The 23707-nt window shown below is 48.2% G+C and overlaps 1 protein-coding gene across 1 annotated transcript in view; it reads left to right on the top strand.

The window, feature by feature from the left end:
- XPO5 (exportin 5) overlaps positions 1-6445 on the top strand; it is an 85309-nt gene extending 78864 nt beyond the window's left edge. The window contains exons 29-32 of the mRNA XM_069768235.1: positions 81-188; positions 264-401; positions 606-767; positions 5562-6445. Of these exons, the coding sequence (XP_069624336.1) occupies positions 81-188; positions 264-401; positions 606-767; positions 5562-5705 (552 nt within the window). The 3' untranslated portion in view covers positions 5706-6445. The remainder of the gene's footprint in view (positions 1-80; positions 189-263; positions 402-605; positions 768-5561) is intronic.
- Positions 6446-23707: the final 17262 nt, after the last annotated feature.

The raw sequence follows: 23707 nt of genomic DNA, 5'->3' as shown, positions 1-23707 counted from the left end.
GGCTCCTCTGCGGAAATCTGGGGGGCTCCTCTGTGCGGGGGTCTGGGGTCGCCGATGCTCAGTTCTCTTCTCTATTTCAGGACGTGTCGATCACTCTGCTGATCAGCGCCTACAGTCCGCTCAACTGGATGGACACCCCTGCCTGTCAGAAAGCTGCTTCCCTGCTGTGCTGGCCGCTCCTCAAGCAGGTGCCGTGTCCTGAAGACTATCGCCCCACACTGCAGAGTAGATGAAGCCGTCATGTGTCGTCTTCTTCTTCTCAGGTGGTCTCCAGCTCTTTGTCCTCTGAAGCCGCCATCTGTTTTTTTAGTAATGTCCTGCGCGGGCTCCAGATTCATGGACAGCACGAAAGTTGTAATGCCGCCCTGGTGAACCTGGCCTTCCAGATCTACAGCTCCCTGGTAAGAGCTGCGTGCGTTTCCGTACCTCATCAGCCGCATTCCCCTCATGCCTGGTCCCGGCCCCCTCGGGCCCCCTCCCCCTCAGGCCCTCCCCTTCAGCCCCCTCGGGCCCCCTCCCCCTCAGGCCCTCCCCTTCAGCCCCCTCCCCCTCGGGCTCGGCCCCGTCCCCCCTCGGGCCGCCCACCTAACTGTCTCCCTCTCCAGCGTCCTCAGGTCCCCGAGCTACGGGTGGTGATGGAGCAGATCCCGGAGATCCACAGCGACTCTCTGCAGCAGTTTGACTCCAGACTCCTATACCCGACTCAGAAACAAGGAGAGAAGCGACGCAGGGATCATTTCAGGCGCCTGATCGCCGGCATCATTGGGGTGAGCAGAGTAATGAATATAGTGCCACTCACACCGCTGTCAGGCGGATGTAGCGGCTAAGAGACAGGACGGTATTCATTTGGAGTTCATAAGGCATAGAAGAGAATATTTCGCTCACAGTGCTCTGTATGGCGGTATATAGGGTTATTACTGTATATCGGTGTCACGGATCCCTTCTCCGTGGTGTCACTTATTCGTCACGTGCCTGCTCTCACACGTGACTTGGGGTTGTGCCTACAAGGGTTAATCTATCTCCCCACTCTCAGTCCAGCATTCAACCTCTGTCCTATGCTGTAATGGGAGCATAAATCACACACCGACCCAGGCCACACACCCGCTCATACACGCTGCCACCGCTCATCGAATACACGGGCGATGAGTCTCGAACGAAACTAATAATACTAATAATGTCTATCACTCATAAGGCTCACACACCTTAGGCTATGGATTCTTTTAGAACATTCAAGGTTCAACTTGTTAAAGTTTTATTATACTTTGATAACAAAAGGTTCAGTGCTTACAATAAGAAAAAGGTATAAAAATATGATAATAAAAATACATACAACTTATGCAAAACAGTATAAAATAAAGAGGAGAAACTTACAGAAATTATCTAACTGGTGGTTGCTTCTGCTCCCTGAGGGTAGGACTAATGTAGATTGGATCACACCAGCTTCTCAGGCTGCCCCCATCATGTGAACACAATTCTCTGTCTGCAGCCTAAATTTATAACTTTGGTCTGGAGGTCAGATTTCTAGACCGGCCCCTCAGGTTAATATTATAATTGCTGGCTTTCTGATTGGCCACGGCCGCGCTACTAATGAATATATAGTTTTTCTCTTGAGACACTTGTGAAAAGGTTCTCAGGAATAGATACCCTCAGGCCGCAATTAACATCTCCCCTCCAAGACCTAGGAGGTGCCAAATGTTCCCTTTCTTCTTGGCCCTAGCTAGACCTCCTGGTGAGATATGGAGACACAATTTCTACTAGTCCCAAGGAAGTACCTATTAACACCTAGGTGCGACTTGCCTTCAGGACAGATGTTACATTATCACTAGTCACACATATAACCCTAGACATATGTCACTACACACACACACTATATATATATTTCACCACAATCGGTGTATGTACAGTCATGGCTGAAAGTGTTGGCACCCTTGAAACTGTTCCAGAAGTATTTCCCCCAGAACATTATTACATTCCCCGTGTTTTTTTACACTCAGGTTTATCCTTTGTGTATATTGGAAAAACAAAATAGTGATTTAAAAACTGCAAATTGGACGTAATTTCACACAAACCCCCAAAATAGGCCTCTTAGAATTGTTGGCGCCCTCCACCTAATATTTAGTTGCACCCGTTAGAATAAATACCTGCAATCAGTCGCTTCCTATAACCATCACAAGCTTCTTCCACCTCTCAGCCGTGATCTTGGACAATTCTTCCTCCTCTGAGTTGGAATCTTGGACTCTTCTTCCTCCTCTCAGCCGGGATCTTGGACTCTTCCTCCTCTCAGCCGGGATCTTGGACTCATTGCTGCCTCCTCAGAACTCGCCAGCGCTTTTTCATTCCATTTCTGGGGGCTTCTTCAACTATGTTTGAGGTGATTGTCGTGCTGGAAGATCCAAGACCTAGGGCCCACATCCAGCTGTCTAACACTGGACACTACATTGCCAACTAAAATCCTTTGGTAATCTTCAATAAACCTTAAAACATGTATGCTGGAGCATGGTGGGCTGGAGACGGAGCATGGAGAGCTAGAGAGGCAGAGCATGGAGGGCAAGAGAGGCAGAGCACGGCGCCTCAACAGGTGCAGCACAGACTGATGTAGGAGACTCTCCCCCCTGTAGGAGATGCTCCCCTCCATAGGAGACGCTCCCCCCCCCCCCCCTGTAGGAGACTAATCCCCCAACCCTCTGTAGGAGACTCTCTCCCACCCATCCCCCTTGTTGGAGATGCTCCTGTCCACACTCCAGAGGAACAGTTATCCAAAACTACCATTAAAACTTGCAGGCAAACCTTTCGTTCCAGAATCCCTAATGTGCAGATTGTGCCGGTGAATTCTCTTAGCTGCTTGTAGCTGTCACCACCACGATGTCACTGTTACATTGTAGCAGGCCCCCCTCATACTGAAGTCGCTCCGCACAGGCAGCTTCTCGGCTGGAGCAACATTAATAATAATGACGAGCGTTGTTTGCTGCAGACAAACGAGCTTACAGCCAGCTTTGCTGCGAGGGGTTATCACATCCACCTATGGAAGAGGTGCCAGATAGAGCCAACGTTAAACATGACAAGGATCTTCTCAGAAGGATGCAAAGAAAAAAAGGTGCATATTTGAAGGGGTATTCCCTGCTCCAAGATCCTATCACAAAATATAGTAGGTGTAATAATAATATTAGCAAATACCTCCATTTAGAAATGTAGTATGGTTCTGCTGATTTGCTATGTCTCTATCCTCATGTGCAGACATTGCAGGACCTTGGGTATCCATGGTTACGACCACTAGCAACTAGCTGTGACTGTATCAGTGGTCGTCACCATGGACACATGCAGTATGAGAGGATAATGTAATCCTGAGTACTTGTTGTGCTTTACCAGGAAGCTTTATCTCGGTGAAGCACATCTCATCTGTCCATAAGACACTTTCCCAGAAGGATTTTGGCGAACTGCAGTCTCACTTTTCTATGTCCCTGCGTCAGCCGTGGGGTCCTCCTGGGTCTCCTGCCATAGCATTTCATTCACATGTGGATGGATGGCTCGCGCTGACATTGATGCCCCCTGAGCCTGCAGGACAGCTTGGATTTCTTTGGAACTTGATTGGGGCTTATCCACCATCCAGACTATCCTGCGTTGCAACCTTCAATCTTTTCTTGGGGCCATCCGCGTCCAGGGAAATTAGCTGCAGTGCCATGAGTTGTAAACTTCTTATCTTGCGCACCGTGGACAAAGGAACTTGAAGATCACTGGAGATGGACTTGTAACCTTGAGGTTGTTGATATTTTCCTACAATTTTGGTTCTCAAGTCCTCAGACAGTTCTTTTCTCATCTTTCTGTTCTCCATGCCTAGTGCAACAGACACACCATGCAAAGACTGAGGCAACTACTCCTCTTTTTATCTAGTTTCACTTTTGATTTTACTGCCCACACCTGTTACTTGCCACAGGTGAGTCTGAACCAGCATGCGATGCTGGAAACAGTTATGTAACCACAATTTCGGAAAAATGCCAAGAATTCTGTCTGGCCAACTTTTGGGGTTTGTGTGAAATGTTGTCCAATTTGCCTTTTGTCCGTTTTTTTCTGTTGTTCCAGTACACACAAAGGAAATAAACCTGAGTAAAATAAAACATGGGGAATGTAATAATGTACTGGGAGAAAACAACATTTTCTGGAATAATTTCAAGGATGCCAACCTATTCAACCACGACTGTAATGTATTAGGACAGGACGGTAGATGCACGGTATGGTGGTATACAGTGGTGTACAGGGCTACAATTTTGTTTCTGGTGTCCTTTGACAGCTCTTTGGTCTTCACCATAGTGGAGTTTGGAGTCAGACTGTTTGAGGGTGTGCACAGGTGTCTTTTTATACTGATAACAAGTTTAAACAGGTGCCATTACTACAGGTAATGAGTGGAGGAAAGAGGAGGCTCTTAAAGAAGAAGTTACAGGTCTGTGAGAGCCAGAAATCTTGATTGTTTGTTTCTGACCAAATACTTATTTTCCACCATAATATGCAAATAAAATGTTAAAAAAAACAGAATGTGATTTTCTGGATTTTTTTTTCTCAGTTTGTCTCCCATAGTTGAGGTCTACCTATGATGTAAATTACAGACGCCTCTCATCTTTTTAAGTGGTGGAACTTGCACTATTGCTGACTGACTAAATACTTTTTTGCCCCACTGTATATTATAGGGCTATTACACATCCTGGCACCGGTATATAATGTATAGGTCAGGACGTGCACGGTATGGCGGTATATATAGGGTTATTACACATCCTGGCAGCAGTGTATATAATGTATAGGACAGCGCAGTAGGTGCATTGTATGGCGGTATATATAGGGTTATTACACGTCCTGGCATCGGTATATAATGTATAGCACAAGATGGTATGTGCACGGTGTGGCGGTATATATTGGGTTATTACACGTCCTGGCACCAGTATATATTGTATAGGACAGCGCAGTAGGTGCATTGTATGGCGGTATATATAGGGCTATTACACATCCTGGCACCGGTATATAATGTATAGGTCAGGACGTGCACGGTATGGCGGTATATATAGGGTTATTACACATCCTGGCAGCAGTGTATATAATGTATAGGACAGCGCAGTAGGTGCATTGTATGGCGGTGTGTATATATAGGGTTATTACACGTCCTGGCATCGGTACATAATGTATAGGTCAGGACGTGCACGGTATGGCGGTATATATAGGGTTATTACACATCCTGGCAGTAGTGTATATAATGTATAGGACAGCGCAGTAGGTGCATTGTATGGCGGTATATATAGGGTTGTTACACGTCCTGGCATCGGTATATAATGTATAGCACAGGATGATATGTGCACGATGTGGCGGTATATATAGGGTTATTACACGTCCTGGCAGCAGTATATAATGTGTAGGACAGTAGGTGCATGGTATGGCGGTATATATAGGGTCATTACACGTCCTGGCACCAGTATATAATGTATAGGACAGGATGTGCACGGTGTGGCGGTTATACATCATTGTCATCCCTTCATGTAGCGGCCGCCCCTCCGCTGACACGTCTCCTCTTCTCTTTATAGAAGCCTCTCGGGGAGCAGTTTCGGAAAGAGGTTCATATCCGGAATCTTCCATCACTCTTCCAGAAGAAGGTGCGGCCGGCCGTGGACGCGGACACCATATTGGGGAGCTGCGCAGAGTCGCTCCCGGGGTTATTCCAGCCATGATTTGAGGTTGGAGCAGCAGGGAGGGTCTCCGCACCTCCAGGGTCCTCAGTAGGACAGACTGCCCGTCGCCGACCTCCCTGCAGTAATATCCTCCCCCCATGGGGGCCACATCATGGACCGACATTCCTGGACTGATGTCGCTAGTGCTCTCTGTGTGCAGCACAGACTGGGAGGCATGGGGGTAACAGCGGCGCCAAAATACTACAACTCCCAGCATGGAGCGCATGGGATTTCCTCTTATTTACCGGGGAACATTAACCCTCTGCCGGCCAGATCCACATATTTATTATTTTTTCTGCAGGTTCTTCATTATAATTCCGATTTTTAAGCTAAATAATTATTGATGAGATGGAGAACGAGCGAGTGAGAGCGCTGCCGAGACGTCAGTAAACGAGTGACACCAACCACGGGTCCAACTGTGTATGGCAAATATAGCGCCTCCCCAGTAATGGCTGATAACAGGGAGTAATAGATTGTAGTCACCTCCCCAGTAATGGCTGATAACAGGGAGTAATAGATTGTAGTCTCCTCCCCAATAATGGCTGATAACAGGGAGTAATAGATTGTAGTCTCCTCCCCCCAGTAATGGCTGATAACAGGGAGTAATAGATTGTAGTCTCCTCCCCAGTAATGGCTGATAACAGGGAGTAATAGATTGTAGTCTCCTCCCCCAGTAATGGCTGATAACAGGGAGTAATAGATTGTAGGTCTTTTATTAAATAAAAAATACTTTCACATGACACTAACTATGATACATTACAAATAAAACAGAACAAAACATAAGAACAAAGCTCCAATCAGACGACAACAAACGACAAAAGCCACAAAGTAATAAACCAGAAATGGAACCAAAATGGAGAAAGTTCATGACCTACAAATCAGGGACAAGAAAGAAAAATTCCAATAAAATAAAGAAAACAAAACTAAAAGACAACAAACAAAATACTTAACTTACGTGAATACCGTAAAAATGATAAATAATAAATAGTATAAAATCATGTAAGACCCCCGTCCCAGCTTCATTCATACTACTATATACAACCCCAACTACATTCACACCGTCCTATATACAATATTATATACAATATATACACTATAAACACATTACACTAAACCAAATATTATACAACACCGCAAACACAACAAAACCCTGCTGGTCCCACTGCCTCACCTTACAGCCCCCCTTACACCACCACATTCACCCTAAATACAATACAGTGTACAAAATTAACATGTGTTTGTTTTTTTTTCCTATTTTTTTTTTAAATAAAAAAAAAAAATATATATATATATATATATTATATAAATATAAACACACACCTACTCTAACTATCCCGCCACCCCTGATCCAGCTCTGGCTACTAAGTTCAGGAATCATCCGAGATAGGATCAGGCCCCAAAGTTTTTCCCCAGGCGGGGCCTGGGCCAGGCCGGATCAGTCTCTTATCACCGCCGTTGAACCCCCAATCCCCCCACCCAACCTAACTAAGACCCTCTATTATACACACTATATACAATATATACATAAACCAACATCACAGAACACAACCTACATTCTCACCACCCGAGGCTCAAGTTCGATGCCTGCAAACCTTCTATTCAGGGAACAGAAATACAAAACAAAAATCTAGGGTGTAAAGACATCAGCCCACCACCAGGATATAGGAGCGCTAACGGACTAAGGCACCCCGAAGGAGAAACCCCTCCAGAGATGGGCCGCCCTCCGGGCACCCAGCCCCCCGCACTCCAGAGAACGCACCTTCACCAGGGCACCTAGGATGCTGCTACAAACTTCATCTACATGGAGGATTTTATTCTGCGTCAAAACTAAAACTCGTGCGTTCCACGTGAAATACCTGACCACTGCGCTGACTAAGAATAAAGTGGCTCGGTCCCTTCTCCCGAGGTCTCTGAACGCTCCATTGGCCCACTCGGCATAGGACAGAGTGGCCAGCCGCGGCCAACCAATGGAAGCGCCCACCCCGTTGTACACCTCTGTATTAAAGGGACAATGAAGCAGGAAGTGCTCCATGCTTTCCAGCATGGTAGCACAAGCCTCACGGGGACAATTCCTGTCCACGGAGCTCCTGTGCTTCAAATTGTCCCTCACATACAACTTACCTTGGAAGCAGCGCCAATTCAAGTCCCAATACTTCTTGGGGATCCTTCTAGAATTTAACAAACTTAACCCAACCTCTAGATCCCGACTCGGGCAGTCCTTGAGGACCAATGGTCTCTGAAAATGCGAAAGCAAGACCCGCATGTCGAGGAATTTCCTCGGGAGGGACCTCACTTCCCACATTCCCAGACCCCACCGGCGCATCATTTTCAGAACCGGGGTAACATAAGCCAGGAGATGCCCGTGCGGTGTGCGAAGATCCTTCAATCTTCCCTCTGTCTCCCATTCCTGGAAGAAAGACTGAAACCATCCCTTGCAGGAGAATACCCACGGAGGAGCCCTCTCTTTCCAGAGGTTTGCCATGTTAACTTTAAAAGGTGTTCACTAGGAACACCACGGGGTTCACCATATTCAACCCCCCTAGTCTCCTCGTGCGGTAAGTGACCTCCCGTTTGACTAGGTTTAGTCTATAACATCTGGAAGAACAGACTGTAGACCCGTGTCCAGAGAGGCTTCGGCAAGACACAGACGCTGCCCAGGTAGATTAGCAAGGGGAGCAGGAAAGCTTTGCACAGGTCAACCCTTTCCCTCAGGGTCAAAGACCAACCCTTCCATTGGCCCACTCTTTGGGCGACACCTTTGATTCTGCCTTCCCAGTTTTTTGTGGGGTAATCACCCTGGTAAAATTCGAAGCCTAGGCCTTTGGCATGTTCTTGGGGTTCGGGGTGGGTGTCCGGAAGATAAAACGCGGGATCCCCGCCTCCCAGCCAGAGACTCACACTTATCCTGGTTGACCTTGGACCCGGATGTCTCAGAGTAGCTCTCCACTTCTGACACCACCACCATCACCTCCTCTTGCGAAGAAACAAAGACGGTGACATCGTCCGCGTAGGCCACTACCCTCAGGATAGCCTCTGGCGCCACCCTGCACATCCTCGCCCCCTACAACGGTCCACAATCAACCCTTCTGAGGAAGGGATCGATCGCAAATGCGTAAAGCAAAGGGCTAAGAGGGCAGCCCTGGCGGACACCAGATCCTACCCCGAAAGGTCCACTCCACCCATTTACCAGAGGGAAAGTCTCAGCCTCTGCGTACAAGGTCTTAAGCCAGTCCACAAACCCTCCAGGCAGACCATACCTCAAGAGTGGACGAGAGGTACTTGTGGTCGACCCGATCAAAGGCTTTTTGCCTGATCCAGGGTCAGCAAGAACCCCTTCCAAAGGCCTGCCCTGCCTTGTTCCATGGCCTCTCGGACACCGAGAACAGCACTTAAAAGTACTACGGCCAGGAACGCAACAGTGCTAAGCCCCCGAAAGGAGCCGCGGTGCAAACTTCACCAGCCTGTTGAAGAGTATCTTAGCCAAAACCTTCCTGTCCACATTGAGAAGTGCTATGGGACGCCAATTCTCAATGCGTGATGGATCCTTACCCTTTGACAAAATGATCAAAGCCGACCTCCTTAAAGATCTCGGCAGAGTGCCCGAGGAGAGGCACTCATTAAACACCTGAGTCGAGAAGGGGACCAAGGAGTCCCTAAAGGTCCTAAAGAACTCGGATGTAAAGCCATCCAGACCTGGCAAATTTTTTGGGCCGGAGCCCATTGATCGCCAGTCTCACTTCCTCTTCTTTGATCGCTTCTGCCAAACCGCCCAGCGAGAGGTCAGCCTCTGGCTCAGGAACAGCTTCGGCCAGGAAAGCCGACATCCTGTCACGATCCAGTTCCTTCCTTCCCAAGAGGTGCGAGTAGTATGAACTGACGACCTCCAAGATCCCTGATCTGGACCTTCTCAGAGATCCCATACTGTCCATCAGCCCCGTCACTATCTTACTATTCACTGACATCTTGCAGCTTCTGTAAGGGTCGGGCGAGTAGTACTTCCCGTAGACCCTCTCACAAACCAAAGATGCGTGCCTATCGTACTGACACCTCATTTGCAAGGATTTCACACTGGAGATCGCCTCGCGGCTACCCCCAGTCGAGACAAGATGCTCGAGTTTCCTCATGCTCTTATACAGGCGATCCCTGTTCAGGCTTCTGAGGTTCGAGAGTTGCCGGAAGAATCTCACCACCTGATGTTTGAACATCTCCCACCACTCAGGCTTAGTGTTAAGGTACCGTCACATTAAGCAACGCTGCAGCGATCTAGACAACAATCCCAATCGCTGCAGCGTCGCTGTTTGGTCGCTGGAGAGCTGTCACACAGCGACCAACGATGCCGATCCCCTGGTAACCAGGGTAAACATCGGGTTACTAAGCGCAGGGCCGCGTAAACGTAAAAAACCCCAAACACATACTTACCTTCCGGTGTCTGTCCTCCGGCGCTGTGCTTCTCTGCACTGACTGAGCGCCAGCTGGAAAGCACAGCGGTGATGTCACTGCTGTGCTCTGCTTTCCGGCTGGCCGGCGCTCACAGTGCAGAGAAGCACTGTCGGGGACAGACAGCGGAAGGTAAGTATGTAGTGTTTGGTTTTTTTTACGTTTACGCTGGTAACCAGGGTAAACATTGGGTTACTAGGCGCGGCCATGCGCTTAGTAACCCGATGTTTACCCTGGTTAACAGTGAAGACATCGCTGAATCGGTGTCACACACGCCGATTCAGCGATGTCTGCAGGAGGTCCAGCGACGAAATAAAGTTCTGGACTTTCTGCTCCGACCAACGATGGCACAGCAGGATCCAGATCGCTGCTGCCTTTCAAACTCAACGATATCGCTATCCAGGACGCTGCAACGTCACGGATCGCTAGCGGTACCTTTACTTAGGCCCAGCAGCGGTACCTGGCTCTGAAGAAATTCCTCAAAGGACCGTCTTACAGCTTCTTCCTCAAAGAGTGACGAATTCAGCTTCCAATAACCTCTTCCTATTCGAGGAGTCCCTGCAACGCCCAGAGAAAACCTAATCAAACAGTGATCGGAGAAATTCCACAACCGACAACGGTGAGGAGACTGCCTCCTCCTTCAAATAAAACCTGTCTAACCTAGACCTGCACTGACTACCTCTAAAAAAAGGTGAACCCCGCGTGGCCTGTGTTGTGCCGAATGTGGACATCCACCAGGCGTGCCTCACTATCCTATTTAGCGCGATGCAATACGGCTCGGCCGCAAGAGGCAAGTAGAAGGGCCCGTGCCTCCACTCCCGCCTTGCTTTATGCATGGTTGATCGGTCGGTCAACCTGGTCTCCTGCAAAAACAAAATGTCGGTGTCAAATTGGCCGAAAAAATGAAAGGCCGTGTACCTTGCTGCTTCTGACCTTATGCTGGCAGCATTAATGGTTGCCAGCGTCAACAGGGTGGGTGCCGCCATCATGATTGAATTAGATAGCCTTTTTTTCCCACCCCCTACAGTTTCACCCTCTTCCTCTGACAATGATGAGCTTTTAGTGTGCTTAAGACAAACAGACTTGCGGACAACCTTGTCCGCAACCTCCGATTCCCCATCGCCCCCCTCTGGAGGGAAGTCCTGGAGGGCCCGGAACCGGTTAGAGAGATCCACCAGAGGGGGGAGGCTGGACCTTTCAATGGCACCTGGATCAGGGCTACGGAATCAGAGGGGTGGCACTCCAAGGAGGAGGCTGGAGGACCGGACCCCCTCTTATCCTTAGTTGTTTTCCTGTTACCCTTTTTCTTTTGCTGTGACCACTCCCCCTCATCCAGACTATCACCGAATGAAGGTTCCTGGGCAGACATGGCGTCCTTTTGCTCCTCCCTTTCAAGTCTCTTGACTTCCTCGCTCAATTCGCTGTCTTTAGGATCCTCAGCTGCAAGTAAAGCACCCAGGTCAGAGTTTAGGGTCATTACTCCCTGCCCCGTTCCCATGGCGCTGCTCCTGCCCAGGGGTGGATTATAATAGGGTCAATCTGGGCGGTAGCCCAGGGCCCAGTGGTGTGAGGGGGCCCTGGGCTACCGCTCAGTTTGCCCGCCGCCATCAGGGCATTACTGCCCTGACTGGCGTATTGGCCCAGTGGGCAGAGGGGGCCCGCATTGGGCCCTGTCTCATCTGCTCACTGGGCCCCTACCGGCGCTGCGGCAGTTTCACCTATATAGCTAACAATAGCCGCCAGCCAATTGGAGGCTGGCTGCTGAAGTTGGCCGCAGGCGCAGCGCACTCGTCGCCGGCGTCTGACGTTATTGTCAGTCGCCGGTGAGTCTGCGTTGCTGGTGGGAGCTCGCCGCTGGAGCGCCGGTCAGGTGAGGAGAACTCTTTTTTTTTTTTTTTGCGAACGGCAATCCGGGGGGCCCAGGGCCATATGCTGGACACACTGGGGGCAATGCTGGAGACACTGGGGCAGATTGCTGGATACAAAGCGTTTGATACCGTGCCGCACAAGAGGTTGGTACACAAAATGAGAATGCTTGGTCTGGGGGAAATTGTGTGTAAATGGGTTAGTAACTGGCTTAGTGATAGAAAGCAGAGGGTGGTTATAAATGGTATAGTCTCTAACTGGGTCGCTGTGACCAGTGGGGTACCGCAGGGGTCAGTATTGGGACCTGTTCTCTTCAACATATTCATTAATGATCTGGTAGAAGGTTTACACAGTAAAATATCGATATTTGCAGATGATACAAAACTATGTAAAGCAGTTAATACAAGAGAAGATAGTATTCTGCTACAGATGGATCTGGATAAGTTGGAAACTTGGGCTGAAAGGTGGCAGATGAGGTTTAACAATGATAAATGTAAGGTTATACACATGGGAAGAAGGAATCAATGTCACCATTACACACTGAATGGGAAACCACTGGGTAAATCTGACAGGGAGAAGGACTTGGGGATCCTAGTTAATGATAAACTTACCTGGAGCAGCCAGTGCCAGGCAGCAGCTGCCAAGGCAAACAGGATCATGGGGTGCATTAAAAGAGGTCTGGATACACATGAGAGCATTATACTGCCTCTGTACAAATCCCTAGTTAGACCGCACATGGAGTACTGTGTCCAGTTTTGGGCACCGGTGCTCAGGAAGGATATAATGGAACTAGAGAGAGTACAAAGGAGGGCAACAAAATTAATAAAGGGGATGGGAGAACTACAATACCCAGATAGATTAGCGAAATTAGGATTATTTAGTCTAGAAAAAAGACGACTGAGGGGCGATCTAATAACCATGTATAAGTATATAAGGGGACAATACAAATATCTCGCTGAGGATCTGTTTATACCAAGGAAGGTGACGGGCACAAGGGGGCATTCTTTGCGTTTGGAGGAGAGAAGGTTTTTCCACCAACATAGAAGAGGATTCTTTACTGTTAGGGCAGTGAGAATCTGGAATTGCTTGCCTGAGGAGGTGGTGATGGCGAACTCAGTCGAGGGGTTCAAGAGAGGCCTGGATGTCTTCCTGGAGCAGAACAATATTGTATCATACAATTAGGTTCTGTAGAAGGACGTAGATCTGGGGATTTATTATGATGGAATATAGGCTGAACTGGATGGACAAATGTCTTTTTTCGGCCTTACTATGTTACTATGTTACTAGGGGCAATGCCTGAGACTGGGGCAGATTGCTGGGCACACTGGGGCAATATTGGAGACACTGGGGCAGATTGCTGGGCACACTGGGGCAATATTGGAGACACTGGGGCAGATTGCTGGACACACTGGGGCAATATTGGAGACACTGGGGCAGATTGCTGGACACACTGGGGGCAATGCTGGAGACACTGGGGCAGATTGCTGGACACACTGGGGGCAATATGCTGGAGTCAGACACTGAGGCAGATTGCTGGACACACTGGGGCAATATGCTGGACACACGGGCAGATTGCTGGACACACTGGGGCAGATTGCTGGACACACTGGGGCAGAATGCTGGACACACTGGGGCAGATTGCTGGGCACACTGGGGCAGATTGCTGGGCACACTGGGGCAATATTGGAGACACTGGGGCAGATTGCTGGGCACACTGGGGCAATATTGGAGACACGGGCAGATTGCTGGGCACACTGGGGCAATATTGGAGACACTGGGGCAGATTGCTGGACACACTGGGGGCAATGCTGGAGACACTGGGGCAGATTGCTGGACACACTGGGGGCAATATGCTGGAGTCAGACACTGAGGCAGATTGCTGGACACACTGGGGCAATATGCTAGACACACGGGCAGAATGCTGGACACACTGGGGCAGATTGCTGGGCACACAAGCAATATTGGAGACACTGGGGCAGATTGCTGGGCACACTGGGGCAATATTGGAGACACTGGGGCAGATTGCTGGACACACTGGGGGCAATGCTGGAGACACTGGGGCAGATTGCTGGACACACTGGGGGCAATATGCTGGAGTCAGACACTGAGGCAGATTGCTGGACACACTGGGGCAATATGCTGGACACACGGGCAGATTGCTGGACACACGGGCAGATTGCTGGACACACTGGGGCAGAATGCTGGACACACTGGAAGCAATAACCTGGAGACACTGGGGCAACATGCTGGACATTTTGGGGGCAGGATGCTGGACACATTGGGGGCAGAGTTGCTGGAGACATGGGCAAATGTAGATACGGGGTTCTTTTTGATTGGAGACACGGGGCAGAATGAAATACATGGGGTAGGATTGAAGACAGATCGTGCAGGATCATGGGGCAGGATGGATACTCATGAGGGCAGGATGGGAGAACATATGGCTGGAGCCAGGAATGAGATACATGGGGCCAGGATGGGGGATATTATTATAACCATAGGGGCTAATTAAGGGATATTATTACTGCAGTGATGTATTTATTTTATTTTTTGAGGACACTTTTAAATGGGGGCGGTCCTGTTACTGTGTAGAGTAACACTATGTCGTCTCTTTTTCTTCATGTGGTGTAATGTAGAAGTTGGGAAAAATTAAGTAATGTGTTCTGCAAGCGGAGCTCGAGATAACTTATTTCCTGCAGAGACGAGTCCTGGCTGGATGAAGTGATGGCGGTCTGTGCTGGATGAAAGATGAAGGACTTCACCTAGAGACGTCACTCGTGAGTCAGTGTACCTATACACTGACACTATTCACTGAAAGGTAAATTGACTAGATCAATGGATGTTTGACAGGTTATAGTTTCACACAGCAACTATTTTTCGGGAATAATCTGGTTCAGGTATATGATGACCCCGTCACATGACCGGGGGGCCCACAGTGTCTGAACAGCACGGGGCACTGGTTACCCTTAATCCACCCCTGCTCCTGCTGCCTGATATTGGATGGTGGCAGCCTGCTCCTTACCGGTTCCCTGCCTCCTCCGCCTCTACTGGTCCCTTTACCGGTGAGATTAGTCCCGGCTTTCGCCTGTCCCGCACTCGTCGCTTTCAGGACCGCATTGGCAAAGGAACGCGAACAGCGACTGAACGGGTGACCGAGGTCACACAAGTTACACCTAATCCTGCCACAGGTAGCAGCGAGATGGCCGAGGTCCCCTCACTGCGCATTTCTGGGTGCTACACTGCGCACTGAAGTGTGTGGGGCTGCCGCACCTGTGACAGACCTTAGGCTGCCCCCGGTAGAAAATCAAGATCCTGTCCCTCCCCAAAAAGGTTGAGGAAGGGATATGGGTAACTGTTTCCTGAAACCTTCAATTTCACCATGAAGGTCCAGGCTCCTGACCAGATACCATGCTAATCGAAGGTCTTCTCGGGAATACCGACGATGTCGCCGTATCGTCCAACCCAGTTGGAGATGTTGACACAGGAAAGTGACTTGTTACTGGTCAAAACGGTCACCTTCCTGAGTTCTGGCGGGATATCGCTACAGGGAGAAAACCCCGCCATTCGAGGCCAGCTCAGGGCGAGACCAGAAAAGCTCATGGCCTTCTGGTCTCACGAAGCTGACATCGAAGTAGGAGGTCCCATAGGGATGGATCAAGGCAAAGATGTCATGTGCCGCGAAGCCCATCCCCAGCAGGAGCTCAGCAACCTTTGACCGATCAGGACAGGCATCCTTGCTTACCCACTGGAGACAGGCCACATTCCTACGGTTACTCCTCTGCCCCGGTGTCGGCAGAGACCAGACAGTCTCTGCCCCTCTATCTCGGAAGGCGGAAAGACCGTGTCTCTCTATCCAGAAAGACAGATCAACCTCCCTCCCCTCTACATTGATGGAACTCTTCCCTTTTCTCAGCGCGTCCAGGAAGTGCTGTTGCAAGTCACCATCCTCAGGGTCACCAGACAAGGGCGCACTACTACCCCCAGCAGTGACAGCTCCTGAATAGCTTGGGGCTGAAGCCACCGCTGGGGGGGCAGTGGGACCACTACCTGTTTCCCCTCCACCACCAGTAATGCTCTCCTCATTCACTCCACCACTATTCCCATCATTCACTCCACTACTACTCCCATCATTCCTCTTACCATTGCCACCACTTCCCGTCACTTTTTTACGAGTATTGTCACCACCATTTGTCCCAGTGTTCTCTGCACCTTCCTCAGTAACATCCATTCCTTCCTCACTTGTGTCTGGCTTCTCTGCACTCACACCTGCTGGACCGGGGAAGGGGTGTAGCACCATACCCATTTTCCTTTGATTGGTGCTCTGTTGTGTCTCTGGAGCGCCCTACCCCCCTACTGCAGTAGTTTGCACTTTATTATTTTGGGTCCACTGCTTGTAGGGGGGGCCACCTGCCCTGCACCCAGAGTTTGGGGTCCTGTTGTCACGCTTGTGTACTGGAGCACTCTGTCCCCCTGTCGCAGCAGGGCGCGCAGTGTTCCCTGCAGATGATTTATCCTGCTTTTTTGACACGCTTCCGTCACAGCCGCGTGCCTCTTCTCTGTTGAGGCGCACTGCGCCCCTGTCACAACAGTGTGCCCCCCCTTTCGCCGCACCATGTTTCTCGGACCTGCTCCCCACAGCCCCGGCGTTGGCCGGCTCAGCCGTAGTGAGCAGGGATGGAGTCTGCTCACACCGTCCCCATTTCGCAACGGCATGGACACCCCCCCAGCTTAGCCGGAGAGGGCAGGGAGAGAAACTCCTCAGGGTCCCCTATGTCCCACGCCGTGACTACCTCCACAGCCCCGCCCCCTGCACAGATGGCAGCACCGCTGGACATCCTCCTCTCCCCACCTTGTCTATGCCCCGGACCACTGCCGAGCCCGTGCCTTTAGGTTTGGTGGGGTTTACACAGGAGGTGGTAGGTGTAACATCAGCCATAGGTACATACACTGTGTTCCAAATTATTATGCAAATTGGATTTAAGTGTCATAAAGATTTAATTGTTTTGTTTTTCAAATAAACTCATGGATGTATTGTGTCTCAAGGCTCAATGGATCACTGAAATCAAACTTAAACACATGTGATAATTAGTTTTCCAGATGATTCTAATTAAAGGAAAACTATTTAAAAATGATGTTCCACATTATTAAGCAGGCCACAGGTATCAAGCAATATAGGAAATAAAAAGGATCTCTATGCTGCTGAAAAGAGTTAAATAAAGCAATGCATTGGAAAGGTATGAAAACATTAGATATTTCACAAAAAAGAGTGATCATCATACTGTGAAGAGATTTGTGACTGAAACAGAGTTCATGCAGATAAAGGCATAATGAGGAAGGTTTCTGCCAGACAATCTCATTGGATTAAGAGAGCAGCTGCCAAAATACCTTTACAAAGCATCAGACAGTTATTTGAAGCTGCTGGTGCCTCTGGAGTCCCTTGAACCTCAAGGTGTAGGATCCTTCAAAGGCTTGCTGTGGTGCATAAACCTACTATTCGGCCACCCCTAAACAGTGTTCACAAGCAGAAACAGTTGCAGTGGGCCCAGACGTACATGAAGACTAATTTTCAAACAGTCTTGTTTACTGATGAGTGTCGAGCAACCCTGGATGGTCCAGATGGATGAAGTAGTGGATGGTCACCATGTCCCAACAAGGCTGCGACGTCAGCAAGGAGTGGAGGAGTCATGATTTGGGCCGGAATCACGGGGAAACAGCTGGTAGGGCCCTTTAAGGTTCCTGAAGGTGTGAAAATGACCTCTGCTAAGTATATAGAGTTTCTGACTGACAACTTTCTTCTATGGTATAAAAAGCAGAAACCAGGAGCAAAATCATCTTCATGCTGACAATGCCCCATCTCATGCTGCAAATAATACCTCAGTCATTGGCTGCTATGGGCATGAAAGGAGATGAACTCATGGTGCGGCCACCATCTTCCCCTGACCTCAACCCTATAGAGAACCTTTGGAGAATCATCCAGCACAAGATCTATGAGGGTGGGAGGCCGTTCACATCAAAACAGCAGCTCTGGGGGGGAAGAAATACAAGCAGAAACTCTCCAAAAACTCACAAGTTCAATGGAGGCAAGAATTGTGAAGGTGACATCACAGAAGGTTCCTATGTTACCATGTAACTTGGCCTGTTAGGAGGTTTTGGAGTTAAATAGCTTTTTTGTTCAGTGAATGTGACCTCCTAATGCTGCAACTTCCACAAATGAGACTTTTCAGTTCTGTAAAACATATCAAATGCTTAGAAATTCTACTGTGCTTAATAATTTGGAACAGTGCTTTTTGAGTTTTTATTCATTTTGGAGAATATACTGTTATCATTGGGAGGTTTCTTCAATAAAATTCGATGTATAATCTAACGGGTGATGACTTTTATTAGACTGTCATTTGCACCGACCATTTAGGTAAATCTGAGAAAAATGTCATTTGCATAATAATTTGGAACATGGTGTATAAACCTCCAATCCATCACTGCCAGGATCCCCCAAAACCACCAGAATGGTATGCTGCCACCAGTTCCTCGTTACATATAAGCCCGATCCGTTTACCAAGCTTATATTGGGCCAGAAACCAACACCAGATAGCGTATAAGTACTAGTCGGGCTCACGGACGTGGGAAATCAGATTTCGAGATAAAAGAGCAGCCCAAAATTAATTGCCAAAAAGGCGCGCTAGATAATACAAATATATACAGAGTAATATACAAATACAGCCAGAAGTACAGATAAAGTGAAGGTACAGGCTGGGGACAGCAGTTAGCTGTATAGTTAGTTATTATTAAGGTTGAAGGAAGACTATAAGTCCATCTAGTTCAACCCATAGCCTAACCTAACATGTTGATCCAGAGGAAGGCAAAAAAAAACCATGTGGCAAGAGTAAGCTCCACATTGGGGAAAAAAAATTCCTTCCCGACTCCACATACGGCAATCAGACTAGTTCCCTGGATCAACGCCCTATCAAGGAATCTAGTGTATATACCATGTAACATTATACTTTTCCAGAAAGGTATCCAGTCCCCTCTTAAATGTAAGTAATGAATCACTCATTACAACATCATACGGCAGAGAGTTCCATAGTCTCACTGCTCATACAGTAAAGAATCCGCGTCTGTTATTATGCTTAAACCTTTTTTCCTCCAAACGCAGAGGATGCTCCCTAGTCCCGGTTTCAGGTCTATGATTAAAAAGATCATCAGAAAGGTCTTTGTACTGTCCCCTCATATATTTATACATTAACATAAGATCACCCCTTAGTCTTCGTTTTTCCAAACTAAATAGCCCCAAGTGTAATAACCTATCTTGGTATTGCAGACCCCCCAGTCCTCTAATAACCTTGGTCGCTCTTCTCTGCACCTGCTCTAGTTCAGCTATGTCTTTCTTATACACCGGAGACCAGAACTGTACACAGTATTCTAAGTGTGGTCGCACTAGTGACTTGTATAGAGGTAAAATTATGTTCTCCTCATGAGCATCTATGCCTCTTTTAATGCATCCCATTATTTTATTTGCCTTTGTAGCAGCTGCCTGACACTGGCCACTGGTCTTTTTCATTGACGATTTTCCCCAGAGTTTTAGAATTAAGCACATAATTATACATCTTATTTCTTCTACCCAAGTGCATGACCTTACATTTATCCCCATTAAAGCTCATTTGCCATTTATCAGCCCAAGCTTCTAGTTTACATAAATCATCCTGTAATATAAAATTGTCCTCCTCTGTATTGATTACCCTGCAGTTTAGTGTCATCTGCAAATATTGAAATTCTACTCTGAATGCCCCCTACAAGGTCATTAATAAATATGTTAAAAAGAAGAGGGCCCAATACTGACCCCTGTGGTACCCCACTGCTAACCGCTACCCAGTCCGAGTGTGCTCCATTAATAAACACCCTTTGTTTCCTATCCCTGAGCCAGCTCTCAACCCACTTGCACATATTTTCCCCTATCCCCATTATTCTCATTTTTGTGTATCAACCTTTTGTGTGGCACCGTATCAAAAGCTTTTGAAAAGTCTATATACACTACATCCACTGGGTTCCCTTGGTCCAATCCGGAACTTACCTCTTCATAGAAACTGATCAAATTAGTCTGACATGAACGGTCCCTAGTAAACCCGTGCTGATACTGGGTCATGAGGTTATTCCTCTTCAGATACTCCAGTATAGCATCCCTTAGAATGCCCTCCAGGATTTTACCCACAGTAGAGGTTAAGCTTACTGGCCTATAATTTCCGAGTTCAGTTTTTGTCCCTTTTTTGAATATTGGCACCACATTTGCTATACGCCAGTCCTGTGGTACAGACCCTGTTATTATGGAGTCTTTAAAGATTAAAAATAATGGTCTATCAATGACTGTACTTGATTCCTGCAGTACTCGAGGGTGTATCCCATCCGGGCCCGGAGATTTGTCAATTTTAGTGATTTTTAGACGCCGCCGCACTTCCTGCTGGGTTAAGCAGATGACATTTAATGGGGAATTTTTATCACTAGTCATTTTGTCTGCCGTGGGATTTTCTTGTGTAAATACTGATGAAAAAAAGTCATTTAGCATATTGGCTTTTTCCTCATCCACCATTTCACCCAGACTATTTTTAAGGGGGCCAACACTATCATTTTTTAGTTTCTTACTATTTATGTAGTTAAAGAATATTTTAGGATTATTTTTACTCTCTCTGGCAATGAGTCTGTCTCAATCTTTGCTGCCTTGATTTTCTTTTCACAGAATTTATAAAATTTTTTGTATTTATTTAATGCCTCCTCACTACCTACTTCCTTTAATTCTCTATATTCTTTCTTTTTGTCACTTATTGCGCCCCTTACAGCTCTATTTAGCCATATTGGTTTCCTCCTATTTCTAGTATGTTTATTCCCATACGGTATATACTGTGCACAGGTCCTATCCAGGATGCTAATAAACGTCTCCCATTTTCTTTGTGTATTTTTGTGTCTCAGGATATCGTCCCAGTTAATTACACAAAGATCCTCTCTCAGCCGTTGGAAATTCGCCCTCCTGAAGTTTAGTGTCCTTGTAACCCCTCTATTACACATCTTTTTAAAGGATACATGAAAACTTATTTTGTGATCGCTATTTTCCAAGTGACCCCCAACCCTTATATTTGATATGCGGTCTGGCCTGTTGGTTAATATTAGGTCTAGCAGTGCCCCCCTTCTTGTTGGGTCCTGTGTTATGACCTGGTGGTTAAGAGCACATGGAATGACCTGATAGTTACTAATAATACAGGACAAGCTCTGGGATGTGGGAACTCTGCTGACCGCAATCCCTAATCCTATCACGCACACTAGAAATAGCCGTGGATTGCTCCTAACGCTCCCTATGCAACTCGTCACAGCCTAAGGAACTAGCTAGCCCTAAAGATAGAAAAATAAAGCCTACCTTGCCTCAGAGAAATTCCCCAAAGGAAAAGGCAGCCCCCCCACATATGACTGTGAGTTAAGATGAAAATTACAGACACAGAGATGAAATAGATTTAGCAAAGAGAGGCCCGACTTACTGAACAGAGGATAGGAAAGGTAACTTTGCGGTCAGCACAAAAACTACAAAAAGACCACGCAGAGGGCGCAAAAAGACCCTCCGTACCGACTCACGGTGCGGAGGCGCCCCTCTGCATCCCAGAGCTTCCAGCAAGCAAGACAAAAATCAAAATAGCAAGCTGGACAGAAAAATAGCAAACAAGAGAAAAACAAGCAGGAACTTAGCTTCTGCTGGGAAGACAGGTCACAAGAACGATCCAGGAGCGAACTAGACCAATACTGGAACATTGACAGGTGGCATGGAGCAATGATCTAAGTGGAGTTAAATAGAGCAGCCAGCTAATGAATTAACCTCGTCACCTGTGGAAGGAAACTCAGAAGCCGCAGCCCCACTCACAACCACCAGAGGGAGCCCATGGACAGAACCAGCCGAAGTACCATTCATGACCACAAGAGGGAGCTTGACAACAGAATTCACAACAGTCCTGAACCAGTTGTGAAAGGTAATTGTCTCTCATAGTTGTCAAAAACCGATTACCTTTGTTGGAACTGCAGGTTTCTGTTCCCCAATCTATTTCAGGGTAGTTGAAGTCCCCCATAATAATGACTTCTCCTTGAGTCGCAGCTTTATCTATTTGCTTTACGAGGATATTCTCCATTGCTTCCATTATTTTTGGAGATTTATAACAAACCCCTATCAGTAATTTATTATTTTTTCCCCCTCCCCTTATCTCCACCCACAGGGATTCTACATTTTCATTAGATTCACCAATATTATCACGCAGGATGTATCACATTACTATTTATCACGTATGGATGGAGGGAAGTTCTCATATCCACAGGCGCCTTTTTAGTTTCTGGTCCGTCCCCACACGTGACGTGTCTTCCATGGCAGAAAATTGACAGACTAGAGGGGTGTAGCTAGCTTTTAGCCCCTATCTCGCTACCTCCAATATTTGCCACTGCCCTTCTGGTTTGGGCTGAATTCTCTTTTGCCTCCTAGCTGTAATAATTCCTAATATCTAGGATGGGTCATAATTTCCTAGGGGGAGGTCCAAACGGGACAGGTTTGTTGAGGCTGGACTGATACAGAGAGTCCAAACTTGAGTCAGCTAAGAGGTTCTGGAGAGCCAGTCTCGATAGCTCGGAGTCTGGGACAGCTAGAGAAATATGAGTCACATGAGTGTCTGCAGAGGGCTGCCAGGGTTCTGGTGGTATATGACATAACCCTGAGATGCACAGTACTCTCATAATTCATCTCTAGGTGTCAGTGCCAAAGGGTCTACACTTTCATGGTTCTCTCATAATCCATCTCTAGGTGTCGGTGACGCTCGGTCTAAAGCTTCCTTTGATGTTGACCGGCTTGCACACAAGAAATCAGGGGGTTCCAGCTCTGCTCCTCTTCGCCTTCATTAACACGTGGCCCCTAATTGTCTGGCCAAATGGTGAAGTTCTGTTCTTTTGGAGATTTGTGTATTTCTCCCACGGGTGGGGGACACTTCAGGAGTGGAGGAAGATCTCTGGACAATATAGTGGGCCTGAATTAATAAATCCAAAATGGAGTCTCCCTCGTCCCTCACAGATCTGCCTTATGCTCTGGCCAGTCAGAGCCTGGGATCCCGCTCTAAGCTCGGGGCAGTCAGAGCTTGTGATCTCCTCTGTGCTCTGGCCAGTCAGAGCCTGCGAACTCCTCTGAACTTTGGCCAGTCAGAGCCTGCATTCTCCTCTATGCTCCGGCCAGTCAGAGGCTGCGATCCCCTCTAAGCTCCTGGCAGTCAGAGCCGAGGATCCCCTTTATGCTCTGGTCAGTCAGAGGCTGGGATCCGACACTCGCATCGGTGGAGACGAGGAGGCGACACTCGCATCGGTGGAGACGGGGAGGCGACACTCGCATCGGTGGAGACGGGGAGGCGACACTCGCATCGGTGGAGACGGGGAGGCGACACTCGCATCGGTGGAGACGGGGAGGCGACACTCGCATCGGTGGAGACGGGGAGGCGACACTCGCATCGGTGGAGACGGGGAGGCGACACTCGCATCGGTGGAGACGGGGAGGCGACACTCGCATCGGTGGAGACGGGGAGGCGACACTCGCATCGGTGGAGACGGGGAGGCGACACTCGCATCGGTGGAGTCGACACTCGCATCGGTGGAGGCGACACTCGCATCGGTGGAGGCGACACTCGCATCGGTGGAGTCGGGGAGGC

This window comes from Ranitomeya imitator, chromosome 5, assembly GCF_032444005.1.
Source record: "Ranitomeya imitator isolate aRanImi1 chromosome 5, aRanImi1.pri, whole genome shotgun sequence".
Lineage (NCBI taxonomy): Eukaryota > Metazoa > Chordata > Amphibia > Anura > Dendrobatidae > Ranitomeya > Ranitomeya imitator.
Note: the sequence above shows the minus strand (reverse complement) of the source record. Positions and strands in the feature narration are given on the sequence as shown.